We start from the raw sequence: 12,433 nt of genomic DNA, 5'->3' as shown, positions 1-12,433 counted from the left end.
GGCTTGAACTCAAGGCCTAGACACTGTCCCTGAGCTTCTTTTAGTCCAAAGCTAGCACTCTACCACTTGAACCACCACGCCATTTCCAGCTTTTTCTGTGTATGTGGTACTGAGGAATTGACCCAGGGCTTCATGCATGCTAGGCAAGCACTCTTACCACGGAGCCACCTTCCCAGCCCCTGAGAGATTCTTATCTTCAATTAAACACCCAAAGGCCATAAGTAGAGCTGAGGCTCAAGCACTAGAGCATTAGCCTTGAGTGAAAGAGCTAAGAGACAGTGCCAGGTTATCAATTCAAGCCCCAGACAGACAAAGTTATTCCAAGGGAATTCATTTTAGACACTGCCTGCTCTGTGCAGGGTCTGGCTCCGGTCTGGCTCTGCTTGACCGTAGGATGGGTAGGGAGCCATGGATGTGGACAGAGAAAGAGACCCCAGGGACGTGGGGTCTGGGCCTGGGTCTCAGCCTTACCCAGCCTGGCCAGCAGCTCGGACAAGGCCTTGATGTCCTTCTCCAGGGAGACGTGCGATGCCCGGATGTGCCGCTCCAGAGAGCTCAGCTCTGCACTCACCTGGGAGGGAAAGGGCAGCTTGAGTGGCGCCCGCCTGGCTGCCAGGCATGGGGACACTGGCACGGGGCACTGGCACACCTACCTGCTCAGCTGCCTCCAGCTCCCGTCGACGAGCTCCGGAGATTCTCGCCAGCCGAGAGGCCTGCTGGAGGGTGGCCTGCGCCTGGCTGGCCAGCCTACCCGCCCGGCGCTGCCCTCGCTTCCCCGCCCTCAGCACGGCCTTGGAAAGCTGCGAGGAGGGAGAGCAGAGCAAGTCCTTCTGGAGGGAATGCACTGAAGACAACAAGGGTGAGCAGTCGTCTGCCCGCGTTCACTCATTCATTCATTTGTTCATTCATTCTTCCTCATGTACAATCAATATGTCCTGGGCATCAATCTGCAAGGCACTCATTTTTTCTAGAGGAGAAATTCCACTTCTTTTGCAGATGGGGAAACTGAGGCACAAGGGCATAGAAGAGCCAAAGTGTGAGTGGCAGGACAAGAAAGCAAGTCCAGGGCATCTTGAAATCTTGCTATTTTGCCTGGTGCTGATAGTTCACGCCTATAATCCTAGCTGCTCAGGAGGCTGAGATCTGAGGATCATGGTCTGAAGGCAGCCTAAGTAGGAAAGTCCTATGAGTCTCCATCCCTGCCCCTTCTCTTTCTCTCTTTTTTTTTTCTTTTGGGTCCAGTCGTGGGGCCTGAACTCTGGGCCTGGGCGCTGTCCCTCAGCTCTTCAGCTCAAGGCTAGCACTCTCTACCACTTGAGCCACAGCGCCACTTCCGGCTTTTTTCTTTTTGCTTATGTGGTGCTGAGGAATCGAACCCAGGGCCTCAGGCATGCAAGGCAAGTGCTCTACCACTGAGGCACTTTCCCAGCCCCACCTTCTCTTTCTCTCTTGTAGGTCATGGGTTTGAACTCAGTGTCTGGGTGCTGTCTCTGAGCTTTTCTGCTCAAGGCTAGTGCGCTACCACTTTGAACCACAGCTCCACTTCCAGTTTTCTGGTGGTTAATCGGAGATACAGGTTCCATGGATTTTCCCACTGAGGCAGACTGTGAACCTTGATCCTCAGATCTCAGCCTCCTGAGTAGTTAGGATTACAAGTGTGAGCCACCAGTTCTATTTATCTCCAATTAATCAGCAAAAAGCTGAAAGTGGAGCCTTGAACAGTAAAGTTAAGGCACTAACACCCTAGCCCTAAGTTCAAGCCCCAATATTCTCTCTCTCTCTCTCTCTCTCTCTCACACACACACACACACACACACACACACACACAGAGCCTATTCAAAATCTAGACAAGCATAAAGGCAACTCACTTGGTTGCGGTAACACAGCCAGAAACAGGGCTGGGAGAGAAGCCTGGGCCGGACACAGAGGCTCAGGCCTGTGGCCCCAGCTACAAGGGAGGCATGGGTGTAGTCTGAGGCTTGCCCGGGCAAAAAAAGCCAGGACCTATCTGAAAATTAACCTAAAAGTAAAAAGGGCTGGAGGTGTGACTCAAGTGTAGAGCTCCAAGTTCAAAGCCCGGTACCATGGGAAGGAGAGGAGGGAAAGAGGGAAAGAAGGAAGGAAGGAAAGAGGAAGGGAGGGAAGGGGGAGGAGAAGAAAACAACAACAAAAAAATCTAGAAGTTTATGTATAACTAATGTAAGCTAAAAAAAAAAAAAAGGAAGTTGGGCATGGGTGGCTCATGCCTGTCATCCTAGCTACTCAGGAGGCTGAGATCTGAGGACTGCGGTTCAAAGCTAGCCCAGGCAGGAAAAGTCTGTGAGACTCTTATCTCCAATGAACTACCAAAAAACTGGAAGTGGCGCTATGGCTCAGTGGTAGAGCGCTAGGCTTGAGCTGAGGAGCTGAGGGACAGAGCCCAGGCCCAGAGTTCAAGCCCCATGATCCACAAAAAAGGAAAGAAAAAAGAAAGAGGGGCTTGGGAATGTGGCTTAGTGGTAGAGTGCTTGCCTAGCATGCCTGAAGCCCTGAGTTTGATTCCTCAGTACCACAAAGGCAGAAAAAGCTGGAAGGGATACTGTGGCTCAAAGTAGAGTGCTAGCCTTGAGGGGAAAAAAAAAAAGCCCAAGGACAACCTGTATCCTTATTTTGTTGAAAACAAATTTTACAGCTGTGGGGGGGGGAGGTAATGGGGGGAGCTGGGGAGGTAGAGAGGGAGGGGATGGATGGTAGGGGTAAATAAAGGAGGGAGTAACAATGCTCGATAGGAAATGTACTCATTACCTTACTCGTGTAACTGTAAGCCCTTTGTACAGCATCTTTACAATAAAAATAAATAAAATATACATTCAAAAAAAAAAAGCTCAGGGACAGTGCCCAAGCCCTGAGTTCAAGCCCCAGGACTATCAGAAAAAAAAAAAAAAAGGAGGAAGGAAGGAAGGAAGGAAGGAAGGAAGGAAGGAAGGAAGGAAGGAAAAGTTTTGCTAATAAAGCTAAACTTAGCTGGGCCTGTGGTATGAGGACAGCAATGGCACCAGTTCATGAGCTGAGAGTGGAGACCCTAGCCATAGCCCTGGTCACTGGTTGGGGGTGGATCTCAGGGTGCTGAAGCTACAGGAGGGCAGATGTTAAGTGACAGTCCTTCTATGGCCTGGAACACAGGAAGATGTGGCCTTGGCTGTCGCCCTGCCTCTGACCTTGGCATTGTCCTTTGCCAGCAGCTCCGCTTCTCTGCTCTTCTTCCTGGTGCTGGAGGAGAGAGATGCCGCATTTCCCAGCATCCTCTCTGCCTGCTTGGTCTTCTTTTTCGTGTCTGCGAGGAGCCTGCCCCGGACCACACTTGCTTTCCTCTGCAGTGTGGCCCGGTCCAGGGGCTGTGGGAACCGTGGCTGCATTCCTGCAATGCCCCAGAGGAACCGTGACACTATGCTCACTGCATTCCAGGGGCACATACGGTATAACGCATGACAGGCAATACGCAAGACCTACGTAATATGCTTATCACCTATTAAAGTCAGAAAACTCCACAGAAGACCCAGGCCAGCCTAGAACTTGTCATCCTCTTGTCTCTAAGTGCTGGGATTAAAGGTATGCACTACCACATTCTATTTGGCTCTACTTTTTTTTTTTTTTTTGCCAGTCCTAGGACTTGAACTCAGGGCGTAGACACTGTCCCTGAGCATCTGTTTTTGCTCAAAGCTACCACTCTATCCACTGAGCCACAGCACCACTTCTGGCCGTTTCTGTGTATGTGGTGCTGAGGAATCGAACCCAGGGCTAGGCAAGCACTCTATGGCTAAGCCACATTCTCAGCTCTTGGCATTCTCTCTCTCACTCTCAATTTTTTTTTTTTTTTTTTTTTTTGGTCCAGTCCTGGGGCCTGAACTCTGGGCCTGGGCGCTGTTCCTCAGCTCTTCAGCTCAAGGCTAGCACTCTACCACTGGAGCCACAGCACCACTTCCGGCTTTTTTTTTTTTTTTTGCTTATATGGTGCTGAGGAATCGAACCCAGGGCCTCAGGCATGCAAGGCAAGCGCTCTACCACTGAGCCACCTTCCTAACCCCTCAATTTTTTTTTTTTTGGTTGGTCACTCTGGGCCTGGGCGCTGTCCCTCAACTCTTCAGCTCAAAGCTAGCGCTCTACCACTTGAGCCACAGCTCCACTTCTGGTTTTGTGAGTGGTTCATTGGAGATAAAAGTATCATGGGGAAGCTGGGCACCGGTGGCTCACGCCTGTAATCCTAGCTACTCAGGAGGCAGAGATCTGAGGATCATGGTTCAAAGCCAGCCCGGACAGGAAAGTCTGTGAGACTCTTATCTCCAATAAACCACTAGAAAACTGGAAGTGGCACTGTGGCTCAAGTGGTAGAGCACACTCTCCTTGAGCTGAAGAACACAGGGACAGCGCCCAAGCCCAGAGTTCAAGCCCCACGACCGACAAAAAAAAAAAAAAAAGTATCATGGGGACTTTCCTGCCCAGGCTGGCCTTGAACCTCGATCCTCAGATCTCAGCCTCCTGAGTAGCTAGGATTACAGGCATGAGCCTCAGCTCCATATTTTTATGGGGCATCTGGCAGAGGGGAAGGCGTCTGGGAAGCCGGGTGGAGGGGAGGAGTGGGGTGTGGGTTTGCGGTTGGAGGTTACTCTTGGTGTGGATTATGGAGCAGGACCAAAGCGGCTCATTTCCATCTAGAACATGGAAGGACGGCTCAGAACAGCCCACACTGCTTTCTAAAGGAGTAAGGAGGCCATATTTGCCCAGGGAACCGAGCTCCCAGCCAGCAGGGGCTCGTCTGGGTGTGGACAGCGGCACTGTGACTTCTCTTCCCAAGGGTCCCCAGGGGCTCTGCGCGTGGTCTGGAGGTGCTGGGTCCGTCCCCCAAAGGTGCTTTGTAACTGAACCCTAGAGCCAGGGTGTGCCAGGGGGCCCAGGCTCATGCAGCCCACAGCCCACAGCCCCAGGGAAGCACCAATACCTTCCAGGTCTGCCAGCAGGGTCCTGGCTCCGGTGACGGTCACTGCGGCGGCATGGACCGCTGCGGATGCGCGGGTCAGGGCCGCCGTGGCCTCCTGGCGCAGCTGGAGGGAAGAAAGCAGGGGCCAGTTACTAGCTACCACCTGGAGTGTCTCGTTATGAGTTCAAATCCCCAAGTCTCTACCAAGAAGACCCGTCCCATAGCAGCTCAGAGGCAAAAGGAGCCCCGGGCCCCGCCCAGGCCGGCCGGCCCTCCTCAGGGAGACAGCGGCCCCGTGCCACCGCAGGCTTTTGTTGGTGGTGGTCATGGGGTCTGAACTCAGCTCTTCAGCTCAAGGCTAGCGCTCTACCACTTGAGCCACAGCGCCACTTCTGGTTTTCATTGGAGATCAGAGTCTCACAGACTTTCCTGCCCGGGCTGGCTTTAAACTGCGATCCCCAGATCTCAGCCTGCTGAGTCGCTAGGATGACAGGCGTGAGCCACCCGCGCCCGGCCCAGACAGGCTTTTTCCAGAACGTGGGTCTGGCAGGTGCACAGGTGGAGAAGGTTTAGCTAGGCATCAATGGCTCACACCTGTCATCCTAGCGACTGAGGAGGCGGAGATCTGAGGAACCTGGTTCAGAGCCAGCTTCAGCACATCTCCGGTTAACCAGCAAACAGCTGGACATGGAGCAGTGGCTCCTGTGGTAGACTACCAGCCTTTGGGGAAAAGCTCAGGGACAGTGCTTGGACACTGAAGATGTGGTCTACCACATAATGGAACCTTCTGGAACCAAGAGGAGAATGGCTCGTTGATCCAGGCTGAGAGGTAGGTGACCCTCGTTGCTGTAAGTGAAGGAGGTGACACAGAAGGCCACGTGTGCACACGTGTGGCAGGCAGAGAGCAGGCAAGTGTCGGGACGGAGCGGAGGGCTGCGGGCAGGGGCTGCGGTGGCCCCCCGAAGGACAGCTGGTGGGGAACGGTTTTCTTAGGATGAGAAACACATTCTAGAACTGTACACTGTGCATGCACAGCGGGGGCGGGTGGACAGGGAAGGGAATGGGGACGGTGAGGGCAGTGTGGGGCTGGCACTTGAGCATGGTTGGCCCTGAGTGGTCTGCTGCTCTCAGAAGGGCCGGGAGTCGCCCGGCTTCCTGCCTGCTCAGCTGGGACAATGGGAGTGGACGAGATCAGCGGGGGACCCCCAACACAGCCAAGCTCCACAGGAACACGCCAGGCCCCAGGCCCCACTCCTGAGACACAGTGTCCCTCGTCTCACTCGGGGCTGGTGCTCTACCACTTGAGCCACAGCTCCGCTTCTGGTAAGTCGGACTTTCCCACCGAGGCCGGCTTTGAGCTGGGATCCTCAGATCTCAGCCTCCTGTGTAGCCAGGCTCGCAGGCATGAGCCACCAGCACCTGGCTGTCCCTCACTTCCGCAGAACCTGTTTCCTGTGTCTGGAGGAATGCAGCGGCTCCCGAGCAGCTGGTGCGGGCATCTGTGCTCCCTGTAACCTTCCTTACCCACGTGTAAAATTGCTCCCAAATGAAGTTGTTTTCTGTTTTTACATTAGGGGATGTGTTGTGTGTATGTGTGTGGGGGGGTATAAAAATATATGTGCAGCTAAATATCATAGTGAAACCCCTGGGTGCAATTAATGCACACTACAAAAAAAAAGTCAGGAAAGCAAAACAGGGTCTGAGAGGGGATGGGGGTGGGAGGCAGGGGAGGGAGATGAGGATGGGTGTGGTCTACATAGCTCATTTGCATGTATGAAAATAGACCAATGGCACTAGGAAGTTGGCTCAGTGGTAGAGCGCTTGCCTTGCATGCAGGAGGCCCTGGCGTTGGATTCCTCAGCACCACACAAGCAGAAAAAAGCCAGAAGTGGCAGTGTGGCTCAAGTGGTAGGATGATAGCCTTGAGCTAAAGAGCTGAGGGACAGCGCCCAGGCGCAGAGTTCAGGCCCCACAACTGGCAAAAAAAAAAAAAAAAAAGAAAAGAAAAGAAAGAAAATAGAACAATGAAGCTGGGTGCTGGTGGCTCACACCTGTAATCTTAACTACTCAGGAGTCTGACATCTGATGATCACCGTTCAAAGCCAGCCCAGGCCAGAAAGTCCATGAGATTTTTTTTCTCTCTCTCTCTCTGTCTCTTTTTTTGCCAGTTGTGGGAACTCTGGGCCTGGGTGTTGTCCCTCAGCTCTTCAGCTCAAGGCTAGCAGTCTACCACTTTAACCACAGCACCACTTCTGGCTTTTTCTGCGTATGTGGTGCTGAGGAATCGAACCCAGGGCCTCATGCATGCGAGGCAAGCACTTTCCCACTGAGCCATCTTCCCAGCCCCCATGAGACTCTTATCTCCAGTAAACTACCAGAAAACTGAAAGTGGCACTGTGGCTCAAGTGGTAGCGCTAGCCTTGAGCTGAAGCTGAGGGACAGCGCCCAGGCCCAGAGTTCAGGCCCCACCACCGACAAAAACAAAACAAAACAAAAAAATGCAAAAAACAGAACAATGAAACCTGTTGGGAAATTGCTTTAAGAAGGGAAGGAGAGACTGTCCCACACCCAATCCCTGTGCTATTCTCCCTGCTCCCCGACTATACAGGGGTTGTTAGCCCAATGAGCCCCCTTCCCATAGCTTAGTCCCCTTCCCCTCCCCACAGCTTGGCACGCCCCCTTCCTGGGCAACACCAGGCCCCTGTAGTAAAGGCAGTGAATCATCAGCCGCCAGCCCCCTTGACCTCGGGATGGCACTCCTCTGGGGCAGCTACCACCACTGAAGGCAGCAAGAGCCCCTTAGAGTGACCGTCAGCTCTGGGCAGCTGCAGGACCCTTGTCTACTATTTGGGCAGCAGCCATCAATCCTAGTCCGCCATGATGAAGCCCCCGGCCCACGTGTCCACACCAGAGTCTCTGCCTCCTAGCCCCTTCCAGCCCCTCCTAAACCTCCTAGGTGATATAGGTCACCCCAGACAATAGCCGGTGCTGCTTCTCCCTTCTCCCTTGTGAGAAGGGGTCTTGCCGGCCCCTTTCCTGGCAATAAACTTTCTTTGTTCTCTGCACCTGGATGTGTGTGTGGCTCTCTGGCAAAGTCTAATCATCTAACAGGGGTCTCTCCTCAACTGTGAACACCAGGCTGTCACTTCACGCCGATCCTAAGATGGGTCCTATCCACCCATCCACCTGTCCACCTGTCTGTCCTCTGAAGTTTTGTTTTGTTTTTTGTTGGTCATGGGGCTTGAACTCTGGGCCTGGGTGCTGTCCCTGAGCTCTTAACTCAAGGCGAGTGCTCTACCACTTGAACCACAGTGCCACTCCAGGTTGTCTGGTAGTTAACAGGAGATAAGAGTCACACAGACACTCCTGCCTGGGCTGGCTTTGAACCGTGATTCTCAGATCTCAGCCTCTTGAGTAGCTAGGATTATAGGCATGAGCCACCAGCGCCTGGCCCTCTTAGGTTTTCTAGAGTTTGGGAAGAAATAGAGCTCCTTCCTGGCTTTGCCCTGACCTCTGAGCCCAGATCCTCTTCCAGGGCAGCCCCTGCTGCCTCCTGGTGTCAGTTTCAAAGACAAAGCTGCTGGATGCTTCTGCCTGTAATCCTAGCTACCTAGGGGGCTGAGATCTGAGGATTGCAGTTCAAAGCCAGCCACAGCAGGAAAGCCGTAAGACTCTTATCTCCAGCTAACCATCAAAAAGCCGGAAGTTTGGCTATGGTAGAGCTAGCCTTGAGGGGAAAGAGTCATTCAAAAGAATGAGGACCTGCCGGGCGCTGGTGGCTCACGCCTGTAATCCTAGCTACTCAGGAGGCTGAGATCTGAGGATCGCGGTTCAAAGCCAGCCCGGGCAGGAGAGACTGTGAGACTCCTATCTCCAATAAACCACAAGAAAAAAACCGGAAGTGGCGCTGTAGCTCAAGTGGTAGAGCGCTCGCCTTGAGCTGAAGAGCTGAGGGACAGCGCCCAGGCCCAGAGTTCAAGTCCCACTACCGACCAAAAAAAAAAAAAAGAATGAGGACCTGAGTTCAAAACCCAATAGGGGCAAAACCCACCAACCAACCAAACAAGAAATATACAAACAATAAAGAAGAAAAGGACGTGAGCTGACCCGTGTGAGCGGCTCCGTCTCCTGCAGGGCTGCGCGGGCCGAGGCCTGCAAGGCTTCTACCTGCTTGGTGGCTGCTCGCTCTCTCCATGCCACAGTCTGCTCCAAGGCCCGAACTTTCAAGCCCAGGTCTCTGGCTGGTGACTTCTGAGGCTGGGGGGGTGGGGGGGGATATGGCAATGGGCTCAGACAAGTCCTGGGGGCCAAATCCCCACTTCTGTCAGACTCGGACAACTTCCTTTTGCTCCCTGGCACCTCCGAGGGGCAGACCGGGAGGCTGTGGCTGCATGTGGCGGGGCGGGGCGCTGGGAGGCTCAGCCCCATCAGTTCTAGGTGGCCTGGGGCCACTCCAGCCAATCTGCCTAACCCGTATTCCTCCGTCTCCCTCCCGAGAAACCCTGGCGCATGCTCTTCACAATCAGAATTTCCTACACTCTGGAAGTGTGGAACCGTGCAAAAATCTGCCTGTGAACTGCACCCTCCGTGCTAGCTGCGTCCCGAATGCATTTGGTTAAGCTTGCCGCGTTTGGTTTTCCACTGCCAGGGATGGGACCAGCAGCCTGGGCTCACTCAGCACACGCTCTGCCGTGGAGCTGCACCCCAGCCAGCCTAGCGCAGCCCCCCCCCAGCCAGCCTAGCACCCCCCACACACACTCCAGCCAGCCTAGGGCTCCCCCACGGCGGAGTCTCTAAGCGTGGGGATTTCAGGTTAAACCACTGACAGGATGAGCCCCGTGTCTTTGGAGCAGCTCAGCCTCATTGGTGAGTGAGGTCCCTGATGCCCACAAGGTCACTGTGGCTTGGGCCAAGGTCACAGAGCTGGGACTTCAACATCCGTGCCTCTGGCATCCTTGCTAATGTCACCGGGACAGAGAAGGGGCCAGAGCGGCCTGTCATTCAAATGAGCAATTCTAATTTGGGGGTGGGAGGTGGGGGCTCTCCCCCAGCTGCTAGAACCCCCACCCTGCCTCATGCAGATCTCTGAGGGTTTCCAACTGACCGGCACCCCGGGGGCAGCCAGCAAGGCCGGGCGTGGAGCCGTATCAACTGTGAGATGCTGTACTGTGGCTAGCACCCGCTTAGCTTCGGGCAGCACCTCCGCCACAGCTGTGTCCAGTGCGTGCTGGGCCGCCTGGACCTCCTGGTACCTGGGAAGCAACAGAGGTCAGAGGTCAGGATGGGCGGGGCAGCAAATGGGGAGGCCCAGTGGCCTGGGGGGGGGGGAACTTGCCCAGGCCCTTGCTGGTGACCTCAGCCATATCATAATCACTAGCTTGATGGTGGAGCTTGCCCTGGCTGCATGACCCTGCTGGGCCCTTCAGCCCTCGGTTCAAGCAGGGGTTCAAGCAGGGTCTGTCCCCTGTACTGTCCAGTTGTCCACAGCAGGCCCGGCCCAGTCCCTGCCCCACAGACACGCAATCCCAGAGGGCCAATCAGACTCTCTCAATGCTGTGGGCGTCACTGGCCTCTGAACTGAGGAAGCCCTCCAGAGCAGAGAAGGCGGCCAAGGGGGTGCGGGTCTGGGAGGGGAGACACAGGACGGCGGGGGGCGGGGGAGAGGGAGGAGGTGCGCTGCTCTGGATCATTCTCGGCCCTTCCATCCCGGGACCCCAGGCTCGCACTGGGACTGTGCCGTAGACGTCCGGCGCCCTGATCGTCGGGGCTCACGGGAAGCTGGCTGTAGAACCGGCAGCTGCTGGCTGGGCCCCATGAGCTCTGGAGGGTGACCCCAAGCCTCCACCCTCTCCTGGGGAGGCCTCACCTGTCCTCCAGCTCCCGCCGGGCCTCCAGGGCCTCGCGATCGTCCACCAGGCTCCAGAGCAGCAGGGCGCTGGTGTTGGAGGCCAGCAGGGCGCGCTGTGCGGCGGCCTCCACCTGGGCCGCGGTGTCCCTGTGGCTGTGAATCACCCCAAGCCTCACCGAGAGCCCGGGCCACGCCCCGCTCCACGGCCTCCTCTGGGCAGCCTCCCTTCTGCCTGCCACATGGCGGGGACCGGCTGGGGCCGCCCACAGCCCTCCTCTGTCCCAGCACGGGGACCGGCAAGGCTTTCACCACCCCTGAAGGCATCACAGCTGGGCCAACAGATCATACGGTCACTCTCATGTACAGCGCGGGAGAGCGGCCAAGAGAGCGGCACGGGGAGGGGGCGGTTCTGGCTCTATCACTTCAAAGCTGTGCATCCTCAAGCAAGACACCTGACATTTCTGAGCCAGTTCCCTCATCTGTAAAATGACTGTGAAGTTCCTAGAGGTGAAGATAAAAATTGCTACAGATCTTTAGATTTTAGGATCATAAGCATTTCCTTCCTTCCTTCCTTCCTGTTCTTTTTGTCTAAGACTGAGACTCAAACTCTTGATCTAATAATTTTGCTCATTGTTTGATGCTCTATCACCTGAGCTTTGCCTCCAACCCTCATAGGCTAGTTCTTAAAGGCAGTGGATAAAAACAACCTAAACATCGACTTCTGGATGACAGGGTAAACAAAATGAGGTACATTCATAGACTGGAATATTATATAGCCAGAAGAAGGAACAAAGTACTGATGTATGCTACAATGTGGATGAGCCTTTCTCTCTTTTCTTTCTGTGTGCATGCGTGCACGTGCGCATGCGCATGTGCACATGCTCTTACTGGCACTGGGGCCTGAATCCAGGGTATTATGCTCTGGCTTGGCTCTTTTGCTCAAGGCTGGAGCTCTACCACTTGAGTCATACCTCTACTTCTGGCTTTTTGGTAGTTAATTGAAGATAAGGGTCCCCTAGACTATTCTTTTGGGCTTGCTTTGAAATATGATCCTTAGAGCTCAGCCTCTGAGTAGCAAGGATTCCAGCACAAGCCACGGGTGCCCAGCTTAAAGCTGTGATTTTTGTTTATGTCTGTCGGGGGCTTGAACTCTGGGCCTGGGCGCTGTCCTCAGCTCTTCAGCTCAAGGCTAGTGCTCTACCACTTGAGCTACAGCACCACTTCGGCTTTTTTGTTTATGTGGTGCTGTAGAATTGAACCCAGGGCCTCAGGCATGCCAGGCAAGCGCTCTACCACTGAGCCACCTTCCCGGCCCCCTAAAGCTGTGATTTTGGAAAGGCAATCAGAAGCGCAGATGCCGTTGGTGTTCAGGAGCCTGGGCCTCCACCTCTACGCCCGCTTCCCCTGACATCCGTGCCCCGCTGGGCAGCTCCCGTGGGCTGCTGGTCACCCTGGAGCCCCTCTGAGGTCTCCCTGCGGAGTGAGGGGCAGGCCTGCCCCGCCCCGCCCCGGGGCTCACCTCCTGGCGAAGGCCCGTGCCTCTGTGGCCAGGTGGCTCCAGTTGGTGGGGTGGCCAGGCCCTTCCGGGAGCTTCACCTGTACAGATGGGGGGGTGGGGAGGAAGGGGGGAG

The 12,433-nt window shown here is 55.0% G+C and overlaps 1 protein-coding gene across 1 annotated transcript in view; it reads right to left on the bottom strand.

Moving 5' to 3' along the window:
* Lamc3 (laminin subunit gamma 3) overlaps window positions 1–12,433 on the bottom strand; it is a 53,667-nt gene that overhangs the window by 1,875 nt on the left and 39,359 nt on the right. Inside the window, exons 20-27 of the mRNA XM_070005151.1 lie at window positions 12,322–12,398; window positions 10,821–10,955; window positions 10,059–10,206; window positions 9,062–9,211; window positions 4,976–5,078; window positions 3,198–3,397; window positions 654–800; window positions 472–571 (exon numbers count right to left, since the gene is read on the bottom strand). Coding sequence (XP_069861252.1) covers window positions 472–571; window positions 654–800; window positions 3,198–3,397; window positions 4,976–5,078; window positions 9,062–9,211; window positions 10,059–10,206; window positions 10,821–10,955; window positions 12,322–12,398 — 1,060 coding nt within the window. The remainder of the gene's footprint in view (window positions 1–471; window positions 572–653; window positions 801–3,197; window positions 3,398–4,975; window positions 5,079–9,061; window positions 9,212–10,058; window positions 10,207–10,820; window positions 10,956–12,321; window positions 12,399–12,433) is intronic.

Source organism: Dipodomys merriami, unplaced genomic scaffold, assembly GCF_024711535.1.
Source record: "Dipodomys merriami isolate MVZ:Mamm:240054 unplaced genomic scaffold, mDipMer1.0.p SCAF_11, whole genome shotgun sequence".
In the NCBI taxonomy this organism is placed as follows: Eukaryota; Metazoa; Chordata; class Mammalia; order Rodentia; family Heteromyidae; genus Dipodomys; species Dipodomys merriami.
Note: the sequence above shows the minus strand (reverse complement) of the source record. Positions and strands in the feature narration are given on the sequence as shown.